General features: G+C 39.9%; 1 protein-coding gene across 1 annotated transcript in view; it reads right to left on the bottom strand.

The window, feature by feature from the left end:
• LOC126199242 (katanin-interacting protein-like) overlaps positions 1–27,172 on the bottom strand; it is a 349,391-nt gene that overhangs the window by 218,736 nt on the left and 103,483 nt on the right. The window contains exon 6 of the mRNA XM_049936035.1: positions 17,034–17,171. Coding sequence (XP_049791992.1) covers positions 17,034–17,171 — 138 coding nt within the window. The remainder of the gene's footprint in view (positions 1–17,033; positions 17,172–27,172) is intronic.

The following is a 27,172-nucleotide window of genomic DNA, read 5'->3' as shown; positions in this document are numbered from 1 at the left end:
CTGTTCATAGTTTTACAGGATAAGATTGCATTTATCAAATAATTTCGTAATTGGTTTTTAAACTACAATGTCATTTTGATGGGGAGTTTGTATAGTAGTTGGTAATGGTTCATAACATCAGATTAATTGCTGTAAGAAATTGATTTGTTGGTGTGCACAAGTCGTCATCTTTCGTGAGCAAAGACATACTTCAAAACAAGTGGTGGGAAAAACTTGCTATTATGGGAACTGAATACGGAAGACAACTTTAGTTTCTGTAATTTCACTTGGACATCATCTAATGATTTTGAATTTCTGGTAAATATGATATCAGTGTTTCTTAGAAAAAGACAGAAATTTCAGGAAGGCAACTACATACAACCTGGCTTGATGTTAGTCTCTTTTTGTCGACGGAAGATTCATTCCAGAGCCTTGAGTATTTGTTTCACATTTCAAAGCAAGCTATGACAAACTACCTTATTTTGTTTTCTATGCAGTCTTTCTCAGTATTCTACCAAATGTAGTAGCAGTTTTAGGAAGAACACCTTGTTTTATTGCTGTTGTTGTACTGTCTGCTTCACATATTCCACAAACAGTTGTGCCTGGTACAATGATAACAACTGGACAGTCTGCTGCCTCATTCATTGCAAAATATTCTTTCTTTTTTTTGTTTTCGGAAAAAATTAACACAGCAACAGAAAATAAAACACCTAACAACTCTATACAACAGACGACACAATGCAACACAAATATACACTTGCTACATTAACAACAATGTGTGAACCATTGTCTACCACTGTCTTCATTCCATTATACAGCTGATGGTTGTACATATCCGCAACTGCGAACACATTTCATTTATTTCACAATGGTTGTAGTCGCCGGAGTGCCTGTTCCTTTGGATGTGCATGCATGTCCAAAGCAACATTGCATTGTAATTTGGAATAAAACAGGCACTGAATATCATATTTATCTGCTGAGACCAAGCAAGTGACTTTCAAGTAAAATGTCTAACCTGTATGAGAATATACATAATGGATGTATGAGTGCAGGCTGCAGATGCATGAATGATGATATATGGAAGTTCTAGTCTGACAGTGAGTCGTACTCAAATAGTCAAATGGTAAGGTGAGCATTCGCAATAAGCGGGAAATCACAATTTGAGTTCAGGTCTGGCACAAATTTTCATTGTCACCATTCCATTAGACAGCTGATGGCTGTACATATACTTGCAACTGTAAATACATTTCATGTGTTCCAGATTTTGGTCTTGATAAGTTACACTTAGAACAATTGGATTTTCGGGAATTCAGTGTGCCATTGGCCTTTTAGAATTTTGAAACACTAGACAAATTCCAGCCTGACTAACATAAACTGATAAAACTACACTCTTATCACGACCTCGACAGAGATTCAATGACCTGCTTCAATCAGGAAGATTTGCTGCTCACTCAGTTTGAGTCCTTGCAAAAGAACAGTTGTTCTTTTTTGCACAAACAAATTATGTCATTAAAAAGAGTTATATGATCTTGAGAAAGCAAGAGCAGCTGAATTAAGAAAGCTCATAAATTGTGGCCAATATAAAAAATTACTGGTCTACTGCCTCCCTTGAAGACTACATATGCTCATAGTGATGAACAATTCAAACTGTAGAATTGGTAAAACTCAGGTATGTCAAGATTAGCCAATTTCTTCTAATAAGATTCACCAGACTACATAAAATGTAAGATTCGCCTAGTACATCAGATTCATATGCAGGTTGTAGACATTTGTCAAATTTTAAGCATCAACTGTGTCAATACGGTATTGCTTGTGATAACCTACTGAGCGAATTGAATTAAAATAAGTGAGTGTTTCTCATGTGCTGAGGTTTGTAAATGTTAACACTTGTTCCAAAATGTTGGCTGAACCACGGGTAGTTGCTGAATTTACAGTAGCAACCACATCTTAAAAAGTCTAGAAAGCTGAAACAGTAGATGCCCACATTAGGCAATGCATGGCAAGAAGAAGGGAAAAACTATTCCTGATAATTTGGCTTTCTACTAGGACAGCAAATTTAGATGAAGTGAATATGCATTAAGTGGATTGTTAAGTGTAAAACAACAAGTTTTTGGAAAATTAGTTCTTCATAGTCAGATTAAAGACTATAATTACTGACAAATAATTTAGGAGTGAAGGAGAACTCACTGAATAGCACAAGCACTAAGTCGTCGACACGAACACACAAAAGAGAAATAAAATTTGCTACTGTGTGGAATAATCCTTTGACAAGCTGGAGCGCACGCACACGCGTATGCGCGCACACACACACACACACACACACACACACACACACCTGTACCCCCACATTGTGCCAGCTGGACACACAATGCCAAGATTGGATGTTAGCAGGTGGCCTACAGTCCAATTAAAATTACATCTGTCATTTGCCACTGCAGTGTTGCCACATCCGCTGCTGGCTGCCACTCAGTCATAGGCAATACACAAACACGTTGGGTCACTTCGCAAATGCTGTTAATAGGTACAGCAGAACAATGCTAGAAGTGGCCACCGCGAGGTAGTACGGAAATGGGAAACGCTTTGTCAACAGCTGATTTTGAGTGACCAATGACTCAACTGCACCAGAAAATGTGTATTGTAGCCCTGAATTTAAACTCATGTCTCAAACTAATGACAACCTCATGACGTGCAATGTATCTGAGAAAACAACAATCAACAATGGCAGAACTAAAATCATGATCGCTTTGTTCATGGGATTTAAGGCCAATCTCTACGAGCAAACTCAAGACAGAAAAATTTCATAATATGTTTGTTTGCATAGCTACCTTCTGCAGCAAAATTTCAGTTTTAGCATTAAAAGCAAACTGTAATTTCTTGCTGTCATTGGTTACCTGAAACTATCCTCTCACTGGCTACATATTACCAACAGCAGAACACTCCTGGCTGACACTTGGTTACAGATTACAGATGACACAAGCAGATTCCAAAAGAGAAAAAAATGATACGATGAAGTATAAAAGCAAAGAAAAAAATCAATATGATGATGAAAATTACTTGGCAAAGTATTAGAAACTAAACAAATACATTTAAACCAATTAACCGAATAAAAATGATAATCAAAGTCTTTTGATTAGTCAGAAACACAAATAATTTCACTGCATTTAATGAGATTCGAACCTTCAACATTTTACATATCAAGTTTACATGCTAATCACTAAGCTATGCCATTAAAATGGTAAAAGTAGGTGAATTTATGAATCTGGTGTCCCAGTCTCAACAATTAATTGACAGCCTTAAAAAATTTGACTTTATCATGCAATGTTGTGTGAAGATCATCTAATCTACACCACTCTCTGTGATTATAATGATTGTATACATGACGCTGAATCGAATCTTGTGCAGAAGGATCCAGTAGTGTTTGGTTAATGCTGTGACTGAAATGTGTATATTTTGTTAATGTCATTTCATGTGTGTGTGTGTGTGTGTGTGTGTGTGTGTGTGTGTGTGTGTGTGTGCGCGCGCGCGGAAGTGAAGCAATTGTTATCGTATATGAAGATGGTATCAGTTCTTTCGGACATGTCGGAAAGAACAGATATCATTGGTGACCATGCAGCTCTCTTAGAATGAAATGATAATTAAATCAAGACCCTAAGCTGTTGATAGGCGTTGACATACATCAACGGGGACAGTTGAAAATGTGTGCCCCAACCAGGACTTGAACCCGGGATCTCCTGCTAACATGGTAGATGCTCCATCCATCTGAGCCAATGTGGGCACAGAGAATAGTGCGACTGCAGGGATTTACCCCTTGCATGCTCCCTGTGAGACCCACATTCCCAACTTTACATACACACACTACATTCGTAGTGCCCCTGCCTATTACACTCATTACTTGTGGCAGACAATCTTACTGAGTCCCGTAAGGGTTCGGGCAGTACATGTGCATCCGCATGGAAGAAGAAGGTTAACGGCCAGTTAGCCTTAACTATATGAAGATGGTATATGTTCTTTCAGACATGGCCTTCTTGTTTTTGTGTGCCTGTTGATGACGCAAGTCACTACTCAGTGGGTAGTCTGCTTCACTTCTAAATTATTTATACTCTGCCAGAACTGTCCTTACTACAATTACTACACAATTTTTTTTAGGTTTTTAAATTTTTTATACAAAATGCACTTTCAGATTGGAGCTTGTCCAGGGAGACAACAAAGTCATTGCTCTGGAATGACTAATATATAAAAAATTAATCGACACCTGACATAAGTAGAAGGGCTCATGCACAGACAATGTTTGAAAGAGGCAATCAAAAGCTAGTCTAGCAATGCTACCAGTAAAAAACAGTGTATTTTGATTTCATTAATGGATATATAAAATTTACTCCAAAGGCTTGTATGAATATTCAGTTTAATTTTGATCACATATACATGGGCTTTTGAACTTGGAATGTTTCTCACATTTGGCATTTGGGAAAACTCCTATAAATAACTTAAATGATGACAACCAAATTAATAATTCAAATACACCCAAAAACATCATTTTTTAAAAGTAATACCTGCAATTTACTTCTAGACTTCCCTTTACCAAGAACTGATATGTGATATAAATGTGCATTTAAGTACCTAATTTCCTTTCCTTTTACATGTAATCTGGAATCAAGTTACAATAACAGGAACTATAGTGTGCCACTGAAAGCACCTTCAACAAACAAACACAAAATTCAGAGCTCAATTGCTTGCCTCAGAAGAGAATGCTTCTATTTATACACCCATCGAATGTTCCTCTATCCGCAAATAAGTAATTTCCAAATTCTTCCAGAAATTACGTACCTTAAATGACAAATAATTGCAGGGGACAGAAATCAAATTGGTAATCTCCACCATCACCAGCAAGCCCCTATAACCACTACATCATGGTGAATGATGTATAGCACATAGCAATGCTCCTCATTCTCACAAAGCAGTGACACACTGTTTTGGAATGGACTAAGCTTCTTGAATGTGCATCTAACCAGTGACAGTACATCCTCGTATTCTAATCATTATTTTGAAAGGGATAGATTTCTACTCAAAAAATGGTGGAGATGCTGATTTACTGACAAGATGAAACAAAAATCCTGCTAAATAATTAAGCTTTTCGGCCCAAACATTAGGCAACATACATTCACATAAACACACCTCACAGTGGTCATGTGTGTGTGAGTTGTGTTTGTGTGAATGCATGTGTATGTGTACAGTCTAATTCAGAAGAGATCCTTTTGGACAAAAGCTTAATTGTTTAGCAGTCTTTCTGTTGTACCTGTCTGTGACTCAACATCACCACTTTATCTATCCTTTTCATAATATTGTCATTATCCCATCCTGGACATTCCATTGTTTCATATTCTCGTCATCTTTATTGCTCTTCACTCCAAGAAAATTTTGCATCAGCCTGCAATGGGATTTTGAATTGATCATGCACTGTAAATGAATACTTTTATGGACCATCTGCCCTAGGACTACATTCCAAGGAAGCTTCTGACATCATGAATGTGCTGAGGAGTTGGGAAATCTGTTACAGCTGTTACTTTTTCTGGGTCAGGACAGACAATATATCCATCAACCAGGTGCCCCAAGATTTTTACTTCTTTGGTGACGAAGAAGCACTTTGTCAGATACAGGCAAAGATCTATGTTGAAGACATATTTCAACCCATTTGTCAAGCACATCCATTTAAAATGCTGAAGTAGTTTTCCTTCATGCGTTCAAAGGTGGCCAGAGTATTGCACAGATCAAACGGCATAACTCTGAACTCATCCAGTCAATCAGTTAGAATGACAGTAGTGTTTTCCCAGTTTGTCTCATCAATCTCAATCTCTCATTACCCAATCTGCATATCTATAGCAAACAAATATTTTGCTCCATCAGGCGGTCAACAGTCTCCTCAATGAGTGGCATTGAATATACATTCTATTTTCTGATTTTATTCAGTTGCTGGTAATTAACACATAAAAGCTGGGTGGCATTTTTCTTCTTTACTACAACGAAAGGGGGATGATCAACAACATTCCAATGGCTGAATTATGTCATTGTGCAGAGTCTCCTCCATTTTCTTCTCAGTTATCCACTGCTCGGCTGAAGACACCCTATTTCATGTGATCTCTAACGTTTTCTCAGCACAACTGATTAATAGTGTGCTTTTGGGTATTCTGCCACGTTGGTGTTTCCATTTTATGCATATTATCTTGACCACTGACCCAACCAACCTCTTCAGATGCTAGGAGTTTTGCTGTCATTTGTACTTGCTGCATGAACTCCAAGTATTCTGTGAATTATTGTTGATTTCATGCCACTATTTATAGTACAGTTCGGTTCACAATGCCCACTATGTTCTTTGACACTCTTTTGTTTCTCAGAGCTCAGGCTGACATTCTGTGAAACACATATTCTCTCAGCATTTTCCAGCTGTGGTGGATGTGATGGCCAGTGAGATTTTAAGAAAGCCAGACCCCAAGCGTTATTTAAATTTAAACCTCCATGCAGCTTATTAGGTTTTCCGACATTTTTATTTCAACAGACTCTTTAATTATGCTGTCCCACAAACTTGGCATTTGCACCACGATACTAGTCTCATCACATTTAATTTCATGATTATATTCACGGCAGTACTCGGCAACAGATGACTCGTTTGGTTGTTTTAGCTGGGTATGTTGCTGATATTACTTGCATCTCTCCTCAACTGTTCTGTCCCTCGTAAGACATGTCACATAAGCATGGCATGTGATACACACCTGGATTTCAGAGAACTAGATCATCTTTAACATTACAAAGAATAATTTTTATCTTAGTTGAAGGGAACAAAATACACATAATGTCATTTTTCCATTGGAGTCTACCAATCTTTGCTTAACAACACTATTTGTAGGAGTTGTTTTTCTTAGTCTATTCGAGCTTTATAGACCAAAGTCTATACCTCCAAATTTCTTTGCGAGAGATGGTGATGACTTGAGGTGTCGGGATAGAGATCAGTGTGCATAGGTTTGCTATATGTACTCGGACCCAGGGACTCATCATTTCCTCTCTTAACTAACACTTCATTGAAAGACAATTGGGCTCTTTTTTCAAGTTCTGTTATTAATGATGCATTACAGTGTGAAGAGTACCAATGTTCCAGAAACTCTTGAAGCTTTTCTACTCTATGTGGCCACATGACAAATGTGTTGTTCATGTATCCATAGAAACATATTGGTTTCTGTTGGGAATGAAGGAGGACAGCATAGGTTGTCTTCAATCAGAAAGATTCCCAACAGTTAGTAACAAAATGATATTTATTAAATATGAAGAATTACTCAACTTAAATGATGCTCCTTCTTGTGAAATGCCCAGCACAAGTAGATGTTTGAAATTATGACAAGTCCTCTAAAATATTATAGTCTGGTCACTGTGTCTCTGAGTGAAGCCTACATAGAGTCCAGAGCTGGCATAAGATGTCTTCGGAGCCTAAGTGTCGAGGACAATGGACGAACACTGCAGCTTGTAGACTTGGTGGTAACTGGAGATAGTACACGACTCAGCACACTGAAGAGAGCTCTCTGACATAGCTCAGTGCTCCAGTATATTTAACAAGGCATCAACCAAATGCTATCCACACATGTGACGTCCATGGGTTGGCAGCTGTGGCCCCTGGTGAACCTCAATGTAGTTCGTACTGCCATCCCACACAGCAGCTGCACTACAAGTGTTTGGTGTGGTACTCTCTGGAGTACTGTCACCACAGTTTCAACTCAGCAGATTCTAATATTTGCTGAAAAGTGGTCCATATTTAGGTTCACCATACTATGTAATAACTGACTACCTATCGCAACCCATTAGTTTGTTCACAACATTTTCTGTCAAACGGGAAATCAGTTCTGTGAAACAATCATCAGACTTTTCTATGGAATCAGAAAATGGAACTCTTGTAAAGAGGGAGACTATATTAAAACTGACCGTAATATACATGTCCTGTAGTGGCAATTGTCTGAGGTTATGTACAAAGTTGGAGGAGATGAAACTGTGATGTTCAAACTTCCTCACATGTTTGCTGAGAATGTGTTTCAGATATTTTGCCAGCTAGTATGTAAGTTTGCCAGTATCATTAACTACAGGTCTTCGAGAAATTCCTTCCTCGAATAACTTAGAATGGACATATAGTCATGGTGGCACTGTCACTCATTTTTTAAGACCCTTAATGTTGGTATTTGGCAAGCCTGACTCACTGAGAAGAGTCGTCATCTTCTTTTCAATTTTATTCGTAGGGTCAACATTTACCTCTCTGTATGCAACATCATGCAAAAGACCAAAAATCTTCTTATTGTAGTCCACATGTGACACCAAAACCCTAACATTTTCCCTAATGGCTGGCAGAACTACATTTTCCTTGTCCTCCCACAGATTTCTCAATGCTGCTCATTCTCCCTTGGAGATGTGTGTGTGCTCTACAAGTTTCGCTGCAAACCTCTTCTGCTGCTTCCAGTGGGAGAGAAGCAACAACATGCTCACAGAGGTTAGGTAATCTGCTTTTTAATTCTGCTTGTGACCATGTCATAGTGTCAACCCACTCCCAAGAATGTGCAGAAAGTTTTGCTGACGTATACAAATGCAGATGGGAAAGCTCTTTTTGAAGTGGCATTCAGCATTTGTCAAGTGCCACGAATTCTCTCTCGTACTACAGCCAGGCTTGCATGGCACATTATCCTATTCACTGCTGGCATATTAATGTGATTTTTGACTTTAGGTACAACTTGTTCATCTTAACACCTTGTTATGAAGGTCTGTGTACTGGGGAGTTGCCCTTTTTTGGTGGAGCTTATCCAACTTGTGTATGTTGTGAAGAACCTCCGCCGCCTACAGTGAAGTGAGGTGATCTCTCAGGCTTTCTCAGTGCAACTGATTAATAGTGTGCTTTTGAGTGTTTTGCCGAGTTGTTATTTCCATTTTACGCACAATATTTCGACAACTGGCCCATCTGTCTTCTTCACGTGCTACGAGTTTTATGTGTGTTCACAGTATGGACTCCAACCAGATTGTGAACTACTGTTGGTCTCATGTTGCTGTTTAAACCAAGTTCAATTTCTGATATTAACTATGTTCTTTAATACTATTGCATAAAATGGAAACAACAACTCAGCAAAAAAACTGGATGCACACTATTAACCCTATTTCAACACTGACTAGTGGGTGAATGATGTCCAGTGTTTAACTGTTCTTTCACATACAGTCATATGATCTGTCTCATTTCTTCCCTAACTTTGAAATCATCTGAACATTTGTCCCACTTCTTCAGCCTTGCTCCAAGTACTGTCTATGGTGGAAGCTTGCTTTATTGATAACAAATTAATCTTCATCCAATAAAATTGCAAAACAATGACGGCTCTACAGAGTATTGAGTTTTCCAATGACAGGATTCCATGCAGTATATAACAAGAAATCACAGACTGAAATGGTAAGGTGCTCAAATAGTTGTATTTCCACAGTCTCCTTAATAACGGAGTCCCAAAAGCTCAAAGTGCTGGCCACAATTTTTTCTTCATTGTAATTCATTTAACTACCAATAAAAATACAATGCTTAACTATAGCAGATTTTCTGGCTTGGAGGAGGTGATTATGCCAGTGGTGCTCCACAATATGATCCTGAATAGTGCATGGGTCACCCTATATAACATTCACCACACTTGCACAGAATCCTATAACACACTGCCTTCCACAGCTCTAAGCCGTCTTTGACTGAAACCAGAAATGCAAATGCTGGAGGACAAAACACCTCTTAAACATTAAGTTTTCTTAGTATTCTGCCTATTTTCGTAGAAACATTCCCATTATATGGCAGGTAAGCTGGTATCCTAAAAACCTCAATCTTGTTTTTGGTCTGCCGTTTCTATGTATCAAGTGCTCTCTGTATCTGGAATGAATATCCATTTTCTAGGAACACATTTTTAAGATGTTCCAATTCCGCCTACAGGTTATCACCACTTGCGATTCTTATGCGGCCAATAGTGAGGACACTGTCTCTCCAAATTACGATAGCACCAAACACTCATCCTTGCTATTCAGACCCCTTATGAGAAGATGTGCTCATAAAATATGCAACTCACAGACTTTACTTGCTAACATAAATCACTCAAAATGAATAGTTCTGTTTTTATTAGTCAGCTTTGAGATGATTTACTTATTCAATAAGGTTCCCCTTTAGAATTATTGATCTATTATTGGCAAAATTGTTGATGACAAGATTAATCTTTGATTACATATGTTGTAACATCAACATATTTTTATTGATAATGAATTTTTGGAACGGACTATGTGGCTGTGGGTAGTCCCTGTCAGCCTTGGAAGCCTATGGAGGTCCTTTGAGAAAAAGGTGCAGTAGTCAACTAGTTTAATGAAATTTGTCATTAAAAATATATCTTTTTTTACAAACCAACAACTCAGTTCATGGAATCAATACTAGAAATAAGAATAACTTTCACAAACATTTTAAAGTCGCTTATTTTGGTTCAGAAAGGTGTCCACTATTATTATACATTTTCAATACATTTTTAATAACATGCCAGCAGGCATAAAAATATTGTTCAGTTTGTGAATAGTCTAAAGGATTTATTTGTGGCCAACTCCTTCGAATCCGCTGATGAATTTCTTAGCAGAACTGAATGATGCATGTATGTTATTAATAATATCACATAATGTGAACATTGCATACGATTCCAAATCCACTAGAGCAATTTCATTTGGGACTGTGGAAATACATTAGAATATCTGTTCTTATTTTATAAAGATTTATAACGTATTCTATTTATAATGTATGACATGTTCCACATCCCAGAGTATCTCATCACTATAGATCAATTGGAATGAAAAGTACATCTAATCTAATCTAATCTTTAAAACCCACAGTATTTACAGGGTAGGTTAATGAAGCTTTGTAGTGTGGCCCCATGGTAGAGGTGAATTATATGATTTTTTACACCATCTAAATTACATCCATGCAAATACTCAATTTACAGCAGAAATCAAAAATGAGGGATGCTTCCCATTCTCGGATGTTTTGGTTCGTCACTAAGATGATGGCACCTGGAGGTACGAAGTTTATAGGAACCTGCATCATACGGGCTTGTATTTATGTGCAAACAATTGTCGCCACCCTTCTCAGAACTATGGTGGATAGGGCACACAGCAATGCTGGCAACAGCAGTTGGTACGGTGAGTTTTTTTTTTTTCTTAAAAAGAGTTTTTGAAAAAAATACGTACTCTTCCCAACTGATACACAAGGTCCTATGAATAAAATTTAAAACAGACATACTGAATTACAAAAAAGAAGTAGAGGATTTTCAGTTCACGAATGTCCTACTATATGTGAAAAATCTGTTGTGAAAAACAGGTTGCATCTCACCAAGCACAACGTTAAACTATCTTTCGGCCCCCACTGATGACACTAGCAGTTTCAGATTCCATCAAAAATGACTTGATGCTCTCAAGACTTGGTTTATAAGATTCCTCGCGAGTGCAGTTAATACATTGGGCAGTCACTCCCTGAAAGGTGTACGGAACACCGAAGGTGAATGGCTGTAGCAGACTACTGCATTAACATAGGTCACTCTTTGCTGTTATGACAATGTTGAACTTCTAGCAATGCCTTCATCAAAATGGCTCTAAGCACTATGGGACTTAACATCTGAGGTCATCAGTCCCCTAGACTTAGAACTACTTAAAACTAACTAATCTAAGGGCATCTCACACATCCATGCCCGAGGCAGGATTCCAACCTGCGACCGTAGCAGCAGTGCGGTTCCGGACTGAAGCACCTAGAACCGCTTGGCCATAGTGGGCGGCCAATGCCTTCATCATCCTGGGATTCAGTTATGCAGAAAGCAGTAGAAATTCATATGAAGGAGGATTAATAGAAATGGTCGTTTCAATCTGCACCAAGCACAGAACCTGCAGCTTTCTTTGATCGACTCACTAAGACATACCTACTGTCCAGCACCTATTGATGTAGTGTTATCCATGCATGCATCAGGCATCCAACCACAGATTCAATTTATGCATAGTTCTTAGACAGACAACAACATTGGTGACATTGTGTAACTGTGGCTACAGGCATTGGGGTATACAGCTGAAATATCAAGTGAAGAAACTAAGTTTCTACAGTTGCAACCCAAAATCTAACGGATCAGTACCTTTATTTTGCTGATAAGATAGTACTGTTTACCCCTGGATGGAATAATGTAACAGAAAGTATGTATGCCGACCTGAAAATCAATTATAAAAAGATTAAAGTAATGTATAACCAGCCCCTCTGGCAGAAAAACTGTTCAAATTAACTAGCTGATGAGTTCTTGTCAGTATTTAGAGCATGTGAAGATGACTGAATGGACATCAACAGAAAGCTGACGAGTTCTTGTCAGTATTTAGAGTATATTAAGATGACTGAAAGGACATCAACAGAAATAAACAGAATAGTATAAATGACATGAAGCTTTTTTGGTCAACTAAATCACGTTTCTAAAACCAAAAACATAAAATAAGGAAAAGGCAACCACTCAATTATAGTGAAGTGATGTGTGGAGCATAGACCCATATAACAGGAAACAGTGTTCCCACTAGCTTTCAAGCTCTTGCTCCTTTTCTAGTAAAAGTACACACATTCACACAGACACACAACCACACAGACACCCAAACGCACAGTCCTGTGGGCACAATGAGACTAATTATTGATTATCAATTACTGAAAGCAGTTGCCTGAGCTGATAGCAATGGGGAGAGGGTAGGAAAGGATGCAAGGAGGGTGCAGTGGGAAAGAGGCAGCTGTTATGGCAGACAAGTCCACAGTTGCACACAATGAAAGGAGTACTATGGGTAGAACAAAGAGAGGTACAGAAAGAGGGAAAGGGAGAGATGAGAGAGGGGAAAAGGAGAGGAAAATTGGAATGAAGATAGGTGGTAATGGCCAGGGGGGAGGGGGGATTGAGGGAGGGAGGGAGGGAGGGATGGAGGGAGGGAGGTAGGGGGAGAGAGAGAGTGAGAGAGAGAGAATGCATGTTTGGGGAGGAGGGCAAGAGGAAGAGTGGTTGGAGGAGGCAGTACTCAATATGGATAGAGGAGGTGTGGTGTAGACAGAAGAGAGAACGGAAAAGGTAAGGTGAAGCATTGGAAAACAGGTTAACAGAGGTTCAGGCCAGGGTGATTGCAAGACCACAGGATATGCTGGAGAGACAATTCCCACCTGCGTAGTTCAGAGAAACTTGTGCTGGAAAGGAATATTCAACTGGCCTACTTAGTATAGTAGCTGTTGACATCATTTGTGTTATGGTGTGCAGCATGTTTGGCAACTGGATGGTCAGGTTTGCGGTTCGCTACAATCTGGCAGTGGCCATTCACATGAGTACTGCCATTCACATTAGTAGACAGGTGGTCACTTGACAATAACTGCAGCATAGCTGTTGAGTAATTGCAGCATAGCTGATACATAACATGGCTGCTTTCACACATGACCCTGCCTTTTATTGGGTGGAAAATGCCTGTGGCTGGACTGTAGTATGAGCTGGTCAGTGGGTATATGGGATAGCACATGGGGGTTGCCCATGGGGTGCACAATTGGGAGCAGAATCGGACTACGGATGGACAACACTATTCTTTAGGTTGGGTGATCTGTGAAACACTGCTTTGGCTAATGTGGGTACAATATCCTCCATCTCAGGGCACAAGAGGTAGTTAAAACCCTGGTGGAGGATGTGGTTGACGTTTTAAGGCCATGGTGGTACTGGGAGATCAGAGGGGTGCTGGTCAGTGGCTGGTTAACAGGTTAACTGGTGTCAGAGAAGCAGATGACTCAGTACACTTGTTTATGGATGAGGCTGATAGGACACTGTCTCACATTAAAGGCTCTAATAAGGTTATTGGTGTATTTTGACAACTCCTACTTCTTACTGCAGATGCAGTGTCCACAGGTGGCATGACTCGACACATATGAAGGTCGGCTGTTCAATCAAGAAGGGCCAATTGGAGTGCATATGGGAGTAGGTGTTGAGTTTATGGAGGGAAGAGAAAAGGTTGTCACTGCTGTGAGTCCAGATCATGAAAAAGCTGTCAATGAATCTGAATCAAACAAGGGGTTTTAGGTGTTGACTGTATAGCAAGGATTCTTCCAAACAACCCACAAATAAGCTGGCATAGGATGGTGCCACATGAATATTCATGGCAATACCACAGATTTGTTTGTACATTTGCCCTTCTCAGGTAAAGTAATTGTGGGTCAGGAAGTGGTTGGTTAGTAGAATTAGGAAAGAGCTGGAGGGGTTTGGTATCAGGAGGACATTGGGAAAAGTTATGGCCATGGGGAAAGTTGGTGTACAAGGACACTGCATCCAAAATGATCAACAAGGAGTCTGGTGGTAATGGGACAGGAACTGTGAAGAGATGGTGAAGGAAGGTAACAGTGTCTTGAATGTAGGATGGGAGGTTCAGCATGATGTCAGAAAAGTCTATGGTCTTGGGGAAAGTTGGTGTACAAGTACACTGCATCCACAATAATCAACAATGAGTTGGGTGGTAAAGGGAAAGGAACTGTAGAGAGGTGGTAAAGGAAGGAAACAGTGTCTCGAATGTAGGATGGGAGGTTACAGATGTTGGTCAACAAGGGCAGAGAGGTTCAGTCTGCAGAAGCATTGTACCCATGCACAATGGGACAATCAGTAGGTAGACCTAAGAGTGAGTTTGGGGAGTAGCTTTGGTAGGAGTGGTAGTGTGTGGAGGGAGATGGACTCAGGAGTAAGATTTTTGGGATGGACCTAACACCTTGAGGAGCTGCTGTAGGTCATGTTGGACTTTTGGAATAGGATCATGGGTTGTATGCAGAGGTGTCAAAAAGTTGGTGGGGACACTCGGCCACATAATCACAATGATTCAAGACTACTGTGGTAGAGTTTTTGCCTGCAAGAAGTCTGAATTGTTTTCCAGGTTATGAATAGCAATGTGTTCCACGGGGAAGGATTTAGGAAAGGAAAGAGAGGCAATGTTAGAAGTGACAAATCCATGAAAGATTACCAGGGGATGAATGAGTGGAAGGGGAGGTGGATCATAGTTAAAGGGAGGCTGTAACTGTTGTAAACAATATTCTATACAGGGTTTCGGTTGGCTGTTGTCAGGTGGAGTGTGTAGTGCAGAAATGCTTCCACTGCAGGGAACAAGTAAAGGAGGTAAGGTCCTTTACAAGTCTAGCATGGTTGAAACTGAGGGCTTTAGAAAATACTGAGGCTTCTGCAGGGATCAGGGTTTTGGCAGAAAGGTTGGTAAAAATGTTATGGGATGGGTGTTCAGGAACAATGTGTTTCATGTAGAGTGGAGGAAGTTTTTGGGGATGTGAAAGGCAGAGTAAATCAGTAAGGTATAGTCAGCAGCTATGAGGGGTTGACTGGGGGAGGGGGCGGGGGGTTAGACCAGAGTAGCTTTTTCTTGGCCATGCAGGCATATGAGATGAGTGGCTGGAACACTTTCCTCAGATGGTGCTGGGAATGCTGTCCCAACTGTTGAAGGGCATGAGTTTCTATTTTAGTGATGGCATTCAGGGGATTATAACCACAGAGTAAAAGGGTTTTGTGAAAGGAGTATAGGCTGTCAAGTATGGTCTGAGCTTAAATTGTATGATCATGAAGGATCTGATTGGTGAGGGTGAAGGGCTGATGGTATTGTAAAAGATCAAGGTTATTGCAGAAGGACAGCTGACAGCCTAAGAGGCCAGTTTTAATAGTAAGCCCATAAAGTGGGACACTGTGTGCCACACACTATTTCAGAAATTCATAAATGGAATGGCACTCAGTGAGCAACAGAGAGAGTCATGTTGAGAATACTATAAGAAATGGTGAAACAAACAAATAGATCAGGGGACAGACTGGAGTGGAAGATGTAATTATGGCTTTAATGAAAGTGAAATGAAGGGGTGGGCAGTACACACATGCAGACAAATGGATGGCACATGGACCAAGGAAGTACTTTGCTGAAAATCCAAGAGATAAGAAAACAGAGACACACTGACCTGTAGAAAGTATATGTAGATGACATTAGAAAAAGTGCATGCATAAAACTGCAAAAAGTCTAGAGGCAACCTTTATCCAGAAGTGGATAGGTGGCCTATATTCAGAAGTGAATCTCTAATATCTTACGACAGTAACCAGTGACAATGATGTTGAAGATGATCACAATGACCTGGGCTGAGGTCAATGGGTCAGTGTGGCAGGATATTGGGTACAGAGAGCCCTACCAGCACTTCAGCTAGTTGCCTCATGGCCCCGGCATACAGTGAACTCACTAGCTGAAATACTGACAGCTTACCTGCAGTCATTACCAACTGATTTTCCTGAAGTAGCATTTCCTCTACAGCTACAGTCAGAAAGACCATGACTACTTTTTTACTTATCCCTCTTTCTTTTTGCACTTGCCTTAGCACTCAGGTATGAAGTTAATGTATCAGAGTAATAATAAGTCTGCCTAAAAACCTACAGAATGGTGTCTGTGACAGTAACTTTCCGAATCAGCTCAAGGATTTTTTAAAAAAAAGGAATATTGCAAAATTAAAGATTTTAGTAAACTGAGTTTGAAAATGTTGTTTTTTGTAAGCCTTATCAAAACTGTTGCTCACTAGAAGTTTCATGATACTAAATGTTTTCTATTGCTGACATTTGCTATATTACATGTACACTCATTGAATGTGATGTATCTCTACAATAATAATAAAAATCAAATTCACTTTTTTTCAGGTACATGTTGAATCGCTTACAAACAACACTTAAAATTCAAACAATGATTACACAGTAGTATTTTGGTGGTTCCCCTGAACTGTATTTCACAATAAGAGGTTGTTGCTGTAACGGCATGGGCAGTGGAATCAGTGGCAAAGTGAACTATTCTCATGAAGTTGAAATATAGTTGCAAGCCTCATCAAATCCCAAACATAATTCCTTTGAACAACATAAATGTACTTCTGTCTAATTAATACAGATCCTTAAAAAATAAAAAATAAATAGAAAAATTTGACTTAATACACTTACATCTCCAAATGCTTCTGTGCCTCCCAAAATGCCACCAGAGGCGCGTGCTATCTCCCCACAAAATATAAGCCTATTATCTAGAGTAATTTCTACATCTCGGGCACCTCGGAAGGAATGGATTCTTGATTTGTTATAATTCTGAAATGATAAAATATGCACAACACTTGCTTAAAAACTCAACAAAAAGGCAGTAACTGAATCATACAACTAATATAAAATCAGGTAAAAAGTTTCAGCAGGTGAACTGTGAATATTATAACAGCAATGGTTACAATGCAAGTGATGAAGGGGCTGCCAACTCATAAAACATATTAAATAAGCAAAGAGATTGGAGCAGCAAATAACACATCAAAAAAGTTTTGCATCACCCCAGCTTGCAGAACTCCTGAAGATAGTCATTGACTGTGGATATTGTATAACAGACACAGTCCCTTTGACTGTTCAGAGATGTCACTAAACCCACCCAAAAATGTAAACAACCATGCATGAGCAGAGCCTATTAGATGGAGGGGGGTCCGACAGCCGATCAGTTCCAGTCATTCCACCAGGAAGGAGGTACATGACTCATGTTGTCTGTAGTTCAAACATGCCTAGATGGTCAATACCACAGTTTGATTGTGTCTGCATTGTTACTTTGTCCCAAGAAGGGCTCTCAACAAGGGAAGTGTCCAAGTGTCTCGCAGTGAACCAAAGCGATGTTGATCGAGCATGGAGGAGATACAGAGAGACAGGAACTGTCGATGACATGCCTTGCTCAGGCCACCCAAGGGCTACTACTGCAGTGGATGACTGCTGCCTACGGATTATGGCTCGGAGGAACCCTGACAGCAATGTCACCATGTTGAATAATGCTTTTCGTGCAGCCACACTACGTCGTGTTACAACTCAAACTGTATGCAACAGGCTGCATGGTGCGCAATTTCACTCCCGATGCCCATGGCGAGGTCCAACTTTGCAACCACAACACCATGCAGTGTGGTACAAATGGGCCCAACAACATGCTGAATGGACCGCTCAGTATTGGCATCATGTTCTCTTCACCAATGAGTGTCACCTATGCCTTCAACCAGATAATCATCAGAGCCGAGTTTGAAGGCAACCTGGTCAGGCTGAACACCTTGGACACACTGTCCAGCAAGTGCAGCAAGGTGGAAGTTCCCTGCTGTTTTGGGGTGGCATTATGTGGGGTCAACGTACGTCGCTGGTGGTCACGGAAGGCGCTGTAAAGGCTGTACAATACGTGAATGCCATCTTCTAACTGATAGTGCTACCATATCAGCAGCATATTGGCGAGGCATTCGTCTTCATGGACGACAATTTGTGACCCCATCGTGTACATCTTGTGAATGACTTCCTTGAGGATAACGACATTGCTTGACTAGAGTCGCCAGCATGTTCTCCAGACATGAACCCTATCGCACAGCCTGGGATAGATTGAAAAGGGCTGTTTATGGATAGCGTGACCCACTAACCGCTCTGAGGGATCTACACCGAATCACCATTGAGGAGTGGGACAATCTGGGCCAACAATGTCTTGATGAACTTGTGGATAGTATGCCACAATGAATACAGGCATGCATCAATGCAAGAGGATGTGCTACTGGGTGTTAGAGGTACTGGTGTGTACAGCAATCTGGACCACCACCTCTGAAGGTCTCGCTGTATGGTGGTATGATATGCAATGTGTTTTTTGTGAGCAATAAAAAGGGTGGAAATGATGTTTATGTTGATCTCTATTCCAATTTTCTGTACAGTTTCTGGAACTCTCAGAACCGAGGTAACGCATAACTTTTTATGATACTCATGCAAATTATGACATTATTAATAAAAATGAATTAAACAATTTACGAAGCAGAGTACAAATCAATTAAATAGCTGCATCTTCAGCAGAGCTCATAGAAACAAAATTAAAAACAGAGTGAATTTTTCTGGGTTTAAATCTCTACTGCATACTGATTGTCTTAAACAACTATCGACTATGAACTCTATAGACCATAAAGATCACCTTTCTTTAAGTAAATATTTCCTTAACTATATGAAATCAGTATCTACAGTAAACCCTTCAGGTTATTATGGACACCTCGTCTTTATACTCCAGAATGTAATGTAAACATTGTCTATCTGCTGCTATACACATTCTCTATAAGTTCCCCCTCTGCTTTCAAGACAGTGAAACCATTTCTTATCAATCTGATCTACTAATTGTTATTCACATTTAAAAGGCTTAACTCACAACCACTATATAAATACAAACTCTTGTATCTTGTAAAATAAGGTTTGTCTATTTTTATGTATCAGGAAGATACTTCAGTCAATGTAGGAACTAACATGAATGGCTCATTTTTGTCTGGGTAAATACATTAGAGTAGACATATATACAAATTCTTGTTTCGTTGTAGTCCTAAAAACTACCATAATAATTAATCTTTACTCCTTAATATGAATTATAAAATTAATCTACCACATTTTACTCTTCACAATCATTAAAAAATGTATGGCACGGACACACACACACACACACACACACACACAGTAATTCCACTGGTTTACTCAACAGCTTAGCAATTCTACTGCTACTGGGATTAATAAAACCTGTAAAAACACAAACAAATTCATATTCGTTGGCAGCAAACACATCAGAACAGATTTCCTCCATGCAAACATTTTCACTGGCCAAGATAAAATGACGTTTTGGGGGCTCCAGACTGTCAGTTTATGAACTGGCAAAATTTCTAGAATGGATTCTCACTGCCAGTGGCTAAATATCTTAACTGTCTGTAAAGCACAATTCAACACTGAAATGTAAATAAGATTTGAAATTAATTTCTGATGCCATTGTATACCAACAATTACTTTAACACTTCTATGTCTTTCCAGACAAGTTTGAATTCAAACAAATCTATCTGGTTCAATCTAAACTGAATTACTGCGAAAGATAGCACAGTGATTAGCAAACTGCTCTTGAATTAAGCAGAAGCACGCTCCAAATCTTCATTTGTGCAATCTCTGCAGTTTTCTTCAACTGATTAAAGCAAATATCGCCAGGATGGTTCCTTTGAAAAAGAAACAGCCGATTTCTTTCACCACACTTGTTGTATGCAAGCTTCAGTCCATCTCCAATGGGCTCATCATCAGCATGACTTTAAATCCCAATTTTTCATTCCTATGTTCAAAACTGAATTAACAGACTATTTCCTTATTATACAATATTACATTTTATACTGTCAGGTTTCAAGTAAGGCTTAGAGATGACACTGATACATCAAATATCCTTTCCACATTTTCCAGAATAAACCTCTGCCAGCCGCCTTTCCTCCATATTGTGATTGCAATGCCTCTTTGCTTTCTCACTCTTACCCATTGGAACAACCCATAGAAAAATGTCTGTATTATTTTTATCTATCCAATTACATTACATTGTTTCTTTGTTATTTTAGTCCAAGTGGCCATCATTCTTTCTTATGTAACCCTCTTGTCAGTTTTGTTGTAATTTGTTTCATTCAAATTGTCATCTGTTTTCTACTATGTGTACTAATCCATTTGTTTATTCATCTGCATCACCAAGATTAATCAACACTTTGCACCTACATCTTTTCTAGCACGGATTTCCGTGCATGCAGACAGGTCCATTTTTATTTGTATATACAATTCCATTGTTATTTACAAATTTGCCTTTAACAATTAATGGTTCACTAAACTGTAGGACATTCTCATGAGCATCTTTCGCCAATTTATTCGCAAATTTGACAGCTATTTTCTTTTCCATCCTCCATTTATTTTCTTTTTATGTAGTTCTTTCACATTTTTGTGTATTTGTTTTTTGTCAAACCACTCTGACCAACTTTTACTGCCCTCTTCTACATTACTTTAATTGCCTAGCTATGTACTTGACATTTTCTTCTAGGACATTCTCTCTCTCTGTTTACCCAGTTTTTAAACTTTTGTCTCTTTTCACAACTGATTTTTCTTTTCCAATCTTCTTCTTCTTGCTCTCCTCCCCCCCCCCCCCCCCTCCTCCCGTGTCATATAGACCAATTTTCTGGTGAGAAAGTCTTGCCCACTCATTACCTCTAGTTAACCATTGTCTGCTCTCATAATTTTTGTACAATTTTTCTGATTTTTTCCAATTTTTTTCCTTGCTTTTCTTCCATTTTTGTACCTTTTATCCACCCTCTGCTTTCCTGTTTTGCCACTCCCATGATTTCTAACACTCCAAAATGTCCTTCCTCTCTTGCCATGATGAATCCATCTTTTTGCATTATCAAAACTTAGGTCCCACATTCTGTTTCTTGAAACCTTCTTGTCCCTTGGAGTTATTTCAAATGCCTAACATTGAAAGTCCCTGTTTCTAGAGGTAATCCTAACCTGCACCAGGCTCTTTTACAGTTTCAAATTTAGTAATCTCTTGCTCTTAGCCAACTAATCTGGACATATACGCCTCATCAGGCAATTTCCACTCCACCAGACTTCTCTCCCTTTACAAAATCCTGCAGTTGTCTACCCTTCATGTTTCCTTGGATGGTATCATCCCTCAAGCCAACTTCAAACTGCAACGACATGCCAGACTTAATCTCAAAAAGCTCTCCCACCTTCTCCTAAACCACCTGAACAGTGGTGTTCCTCTTCCTGTCTCTCTGCAGCTCCCTAAACAGCCACACCATCAACCACCACTCCTCTCCTGCAAACTGAGCTTATCTAACCTTAACATCCCACAGCCTTCACCAGTGCCTCCCAGACCAGAGAATTCATAATCACAAGAACCAGTCACAATAGTAGTGACCTCAAAATCTTGTCTAAAGCACTCTCACCTCCTGGATTATCTGTGTTACCCTGGGGTCTCACTTTCAGCCACAACCTGCAGTTGGTCATGTGGCTTTAGTGAAGGACATACTTTCCTTCACAAGTACTGTCAACTGGAAATATCACTTTGCAACCCAATCCCGAAACCTTTCAGCAGCAGATGTGACACTGAACCCTGCCTTGAACAGTTCCAACCACAATCCGAACTTGATCCATCACCACTACCTTAAAATCATCCCTTACAAGCCTTCCAAACATTCCTCACATCCAGAATTGCTTCACAACCCTTCCTCAGGTCCCTACAACAAGACTCCAACCTGTCCTCTGCAGAACTCCAAGCTCTAAGTTTCCTAAAAGATCATGACTCCATTGTTATGCTCCCAGCAGACAAAGGATCTACCACTGTGGTACTTGACTGAAAGGAGTGTATTACTGAAGGTCTGCGCCAGCTGTTTGACACCTCTACATACAGTGTCTGCCATCAAGGTCCCATCCCTGTGATTCAAACTGACCTGCAGTCCCACCTTAAACCTCAGACCCTTCACATGGACTAACACCTCAATTCATAGAACTTCTCACCCCATCCAAACCACCCACCCCCAATTTTTACCTCTTTCCTAAGGTCCACAGACCCAATCATCCTGGCCATAGTACAAAGATTTCCCAAATATTTTATTGACTGTCTGATATCCATGATCATACCACTCCCACCACACACCTTGTTTGACACCACTACCTCTATACCAACATCCCCCCTGTACAAGGTCTGTCTGCTGCTGAACATTTCCTCAGTCAGCACCCACCTGATTCTAAACCTATGACATCCTTCCTACTCACCTTAATCACCTTTATACTTACCAACAACTACTTCACCTTTGAGGTGCAGACATACAAACAGATCAGGGGTACAGCCATAGGAACCATGATGGTCCTTCCTATGCCAACCTTTTCACGGGGCACTTGAATGGGGCTTTACTGGGATCCATAAGTCTTCAGCCCCTGGTTTGATTGAGGTACGTTGATGACATGTTTATCATGTGAACTAATGGTGAGTCTTGGCATGTTAGGCAAACATATTTCTTTGGATACAGAATCTTTACAGCAATGCACCACCATTCTCACCTCAGCCTTCATTAGATGTAATTATGCCACCAGCCTAGTACAAAGCAGATTTCCTGTGCCATCACATAAAATCCTGGAACTGCTGATCCCTTCAAAAAACAATTTCGGAACACACCACTGGCCACTCAGTATCACCCTGGTATTAATCAGCTACTTCAACAAGACCATGACTTTCTAAAATCATGCCCTGAAATGAGATCCGTTCTGTCTGAGATTTTGCCCACCACACCTAGAATAGTTTTCCATCACCCTCTCAATCTCTGCAATATTCTTGTCAGACACTATGCTCCTTCCGCATCCATGTCCCTATCCTATGGCTCCTATGCCTTCAACCGCCCCAAATGCAAGACTTGTGCTATGCACCCCCTTGCTACCACATATACCAGCCCCGTAACTGGCAATACACATATATCAAAGGGAGAGCCACATGTGAAATGACACATGCAATATACCAGCTATTATGTGAACACTTTTCAGCCTTTTACATTGGCATGACTACCACCAAATTATCAGTTAGGATGAAATGCCATAGGCAAAGGATGTATACTGTTGCAGAGCATACTCTACAACATGTCAGTCACGACTTCACTGCCCGTTTCATCACAGGTGCCATTTAGATTTCTCCCCCAGACACCAGTTTCTCAGAACTCCGCAGGTGGGAAATAGTACTATTACACGTCCTTGCTTCTCACCACCCACTTGGCCTTAATTTATGTTAATTTTTCCCATTTTAGCATTTCTTCACTGTAACTACTCATTTCTTCAATCTGTTTTAGTTTTCTGCAGCTTTCATTTTATTACCTGTCTATTTTTCACCATCAGCCTCCCATCTCTGTTACATACAATGCACTTAGCTTCTCACTCTTATTAACTCACACGGTGTTTTAGCAGTAATCTCTGTCTTACATATTACCATGTCTCCCACTTTTAAGCTTCCAGGTTTTCAAATCTCATCCAGTCCGATCCCCAACAGTAAGTCTCCCCTGAACTGCAATTCTGAGTGATTTTTCTTAAATCTACCCCTTTACCTAGACCTCTCCAGTCCTTTTTCCTCACTCGTCTTCCTTTGTCTTCAACTCTACTGCCTGAAGACGGAGCCACTGGCTTGTTAAGCCTGCCTAATTTTAACCTTTTTTTTATACATGTTATTCTGCCACTTGGCGAGTAGATTTTTTATTTATCCAATTACATAATATTATTAGAAGGATAGATTGCTACTCACCTTATAACAGAGATGTTGAATTGCAGATAGGCAAAACAAAAAGATTGCTAAACAAGTAAGCTTTCAGCCAAAAATCCTTCTTCTGGATTAGACAACATACACACACACACCCCATCAACCATGGACCTTGCCATTGGTGGTGGTGGTGGTGGTGGTGGTGGTGGTGGTGGTCGTGGGGGAGTCCTTGTGTGCCTCAGCGATATAGGTAGCCATACCGTAGGTGCAACCACAATGGAGGGGTGTCTGTTCACGGGCCAGACAAATGTGTGGTTCCTGAAGAGGGGCATCAGCCTTTTCAGTAGTTGCGGGGGCAACAGTCTAGATGATTGACCAATCTGGCCTTGTAACATTAACCAAAACGACCTTGCTGTGCTGCACTGCGAATGGCTGAAAGCAAGAGGAAACTACAGTCGTAATTTTTTTCCCAAGGGCATGCAGCTTTACTGTATGGTTAAATGCTGATGGCATTCTCTTGGGTAAAACATTCTGGAGGTAAAAGAGTCCCTCATTTGGATCTGCGGGTGGGGACTACTCAGGAGGACATCATTATCAGGAGAAACAAAACTAGCGTTCTACGGATCAGAATGTGGAATGTCAGATCCCTTAACCAGGCAAGTATTTTAGAAAATTTAAAAAGGGAAATGGATAGGCTAAAGTTAGATATAGTGGGAATTAGTGAAGTTCGGTGGCAGGAGGAACTATACTTCTGGTCATGTGAATGCGGGGTTATAAATACAAAATAAAATAGGGGTAATGCTGGAGTTTGTCACGAATGACTGGAATTCGATAGTATGAAAAGGAGGAGATGGAAATGTAGTAGGTAAATATGGAATGGGGGTAAGAAATAAAAAGAGGAAGCCGCCTGGAAGAATTTTGCACAGAGCATAACTTAATGATAGCTAACACTTGTTTCAAGAACCATGAAAGAAGGTCGTATACATGAAAGAGGCCTGGAGATACTGGAAGGCTTCAGATAGATTATATAATGGTAAGACAGAGATTTAGGAACCAGGTTTTAAATTGTAAGACATTTCCAGGGGCAGATGTGGACTCTGACCACTATCTATTAGTTATGAACTGTAGATTAAAACTGAAGAAACTGCAAAAAGGTGGGAATTTGACGAGATGGGACCTGGATAAACTGTAAGAACCAGAGCTTGTAGAGAGCTTCAGGGAGAGCATTAAGGAACGATTGACAAGAATGGGGGAAAGAAATACAGTAGAAGAAGAATGGGTAGCTTTGAGAGATGAAATAGTGAAGGTAGCAGAGGATCAAGTAGGTAAAAAGACGAGGGCTAGTACAAATCCTTGGATAACAGAAGAGATATTGAATTTAATTGACGAAAGGAGAAAATATAAAAATGCAGTAAATGAAGCAGGCAAAAAGGAATACCAACGTCTCAGAAATGAGATCGGCAGGAAGTGCAAAATGGCTAAGCAGGGATGGCTAGAGGACAAATGTAAGGATGTAGAGGCATGTATCACTACGGGTAAGATAGATACTGCCTACAGGAAAATTAAAGAGACCTTTGGAGAAAAGAGAAGCACTTGTATGAATATCAAGATCTCAGACAGAAAACCAGTTCTGAGCAAAGAGGGAAAAGCAGAAATGTGGAAGGAGTATATACAGGGTCTATACAAGGGCGATGTACTTGGAAATATTATGGAAATGGAAAAGGTCGTAGATGAAGTGAAATTCGAGATACGACACTGAATGAAGAATTTGACAGAGCACTGAAAGACCTAAGTCAAAACAAGGCCCCGGGAGTCGACAACATTCCATTAGAACTACTGATTGCCTTGGGAGAGCCAGCCCTGGCAAAACTCTACCATCTGGTGAGCAAGATGTATGAGACAGGCGAAATTCCTTCAGCCTTCAAGAAGAATGTAATAATTCCAATCCCACAGAAAGCAGGTGTTGACAAGTGTGAAAATTAATGAACTATCAGTTTAATAAGTCATGGCTGCAAAATACTAACACAAATTCTTTACAGGCGAGTGGAAAGACTGGTAGAAGACAACCTCACAGAAGATCAGTTTGGAACACGTGAGGCAATACTGACCCTACGACTTATCTTAGAAGCTAGATTAAGGAAAGGCAAACCTACGTTTCTAGCATTTGTAGACTTAGCGAAAGCTTTTGACAATGTTGACTGGAATACTCTATTTCAAATTTTGAAGGTGGCAGGGGTAAAACATAGGGAGCGAAAGGCTATTTACAATTTGTACAGAAACTGGATGGCAGTTATATAAGTCAAGGGGCACAAAAGAGAAGCAGTGGTTGGGAAGGGATTGAGACAGGTTGTAGCCTATCCCCAATGTTATTCAATCACTACACTGGGCAAGCAGTACTGGAAACAAAAGAAAAATTTGGAGTAGGAATTAAAATCCAGGGAGAAGAAATTGAAATTTTGAGGTTTGCTGATGATATTGTAATTCAGTCAGAGACAGTGAAGGACCTGAAAGGGCAGTTGAATGGAATGGACAGTGTCTTGAAAGGAGGATGTGAGATGAACATCAACAAAAGCAAAACGAGGATAATGGAATGTAGCCGAATTAAATCAAGTGATTCTGAGGGAATTAGATTAGGAAATGACACAATTGAAGCAGTAGATGAGTTTTGTTGTTTGGGGAGCAAAATAACTGATGAGGGTCAAAGTGGAGATGATATAAAATGTAGAGGATATAAAATGTAGAGAATGTAAAATGTAGACTAGCAAAGGCAACGAAAGGAATTCTGAAGAAGAGAAATTTGTTAACATCAAGTATAGATTTAAGTGTCAGGAAATCTTTTCTGAAAGAAAAGTGTGGAGTGTAGCCATGTTTGAAAGTGAAACATGGACGATAAATAGTTTAGACAACAAGAGAATAGAAGCTTTCGAAATGTGGTGCTACAGAAGAATGCTAAATATTACATGGGTACATCGTGTAACTAATGAGGAGGTACTGAATAGAACTGGGGAGAAGGGAAATTGTGGCACAACTTGACTAGAAG

This window comes from Schistocerca nitens, chromosome 8 (assembly GCF_023898315.1).
Source record: "Schistocerca nitens isolate TAMUIC-IGC-003100 chromosome 8, iqSchNite1.1, whole genome shotgun sequence".
In the NCBI taxonomy this organism is placed as follows: Eukaryota; Metazoa; Arthropoda; class Insecta; order Orthoptera; family Acrididae; genus Schistocerca; species Schistocerca nitens.
Note: the sequence above shows the minus strand (reverse complement) of the source record. Positions and strands in the feature narration are given on the sequence as shown.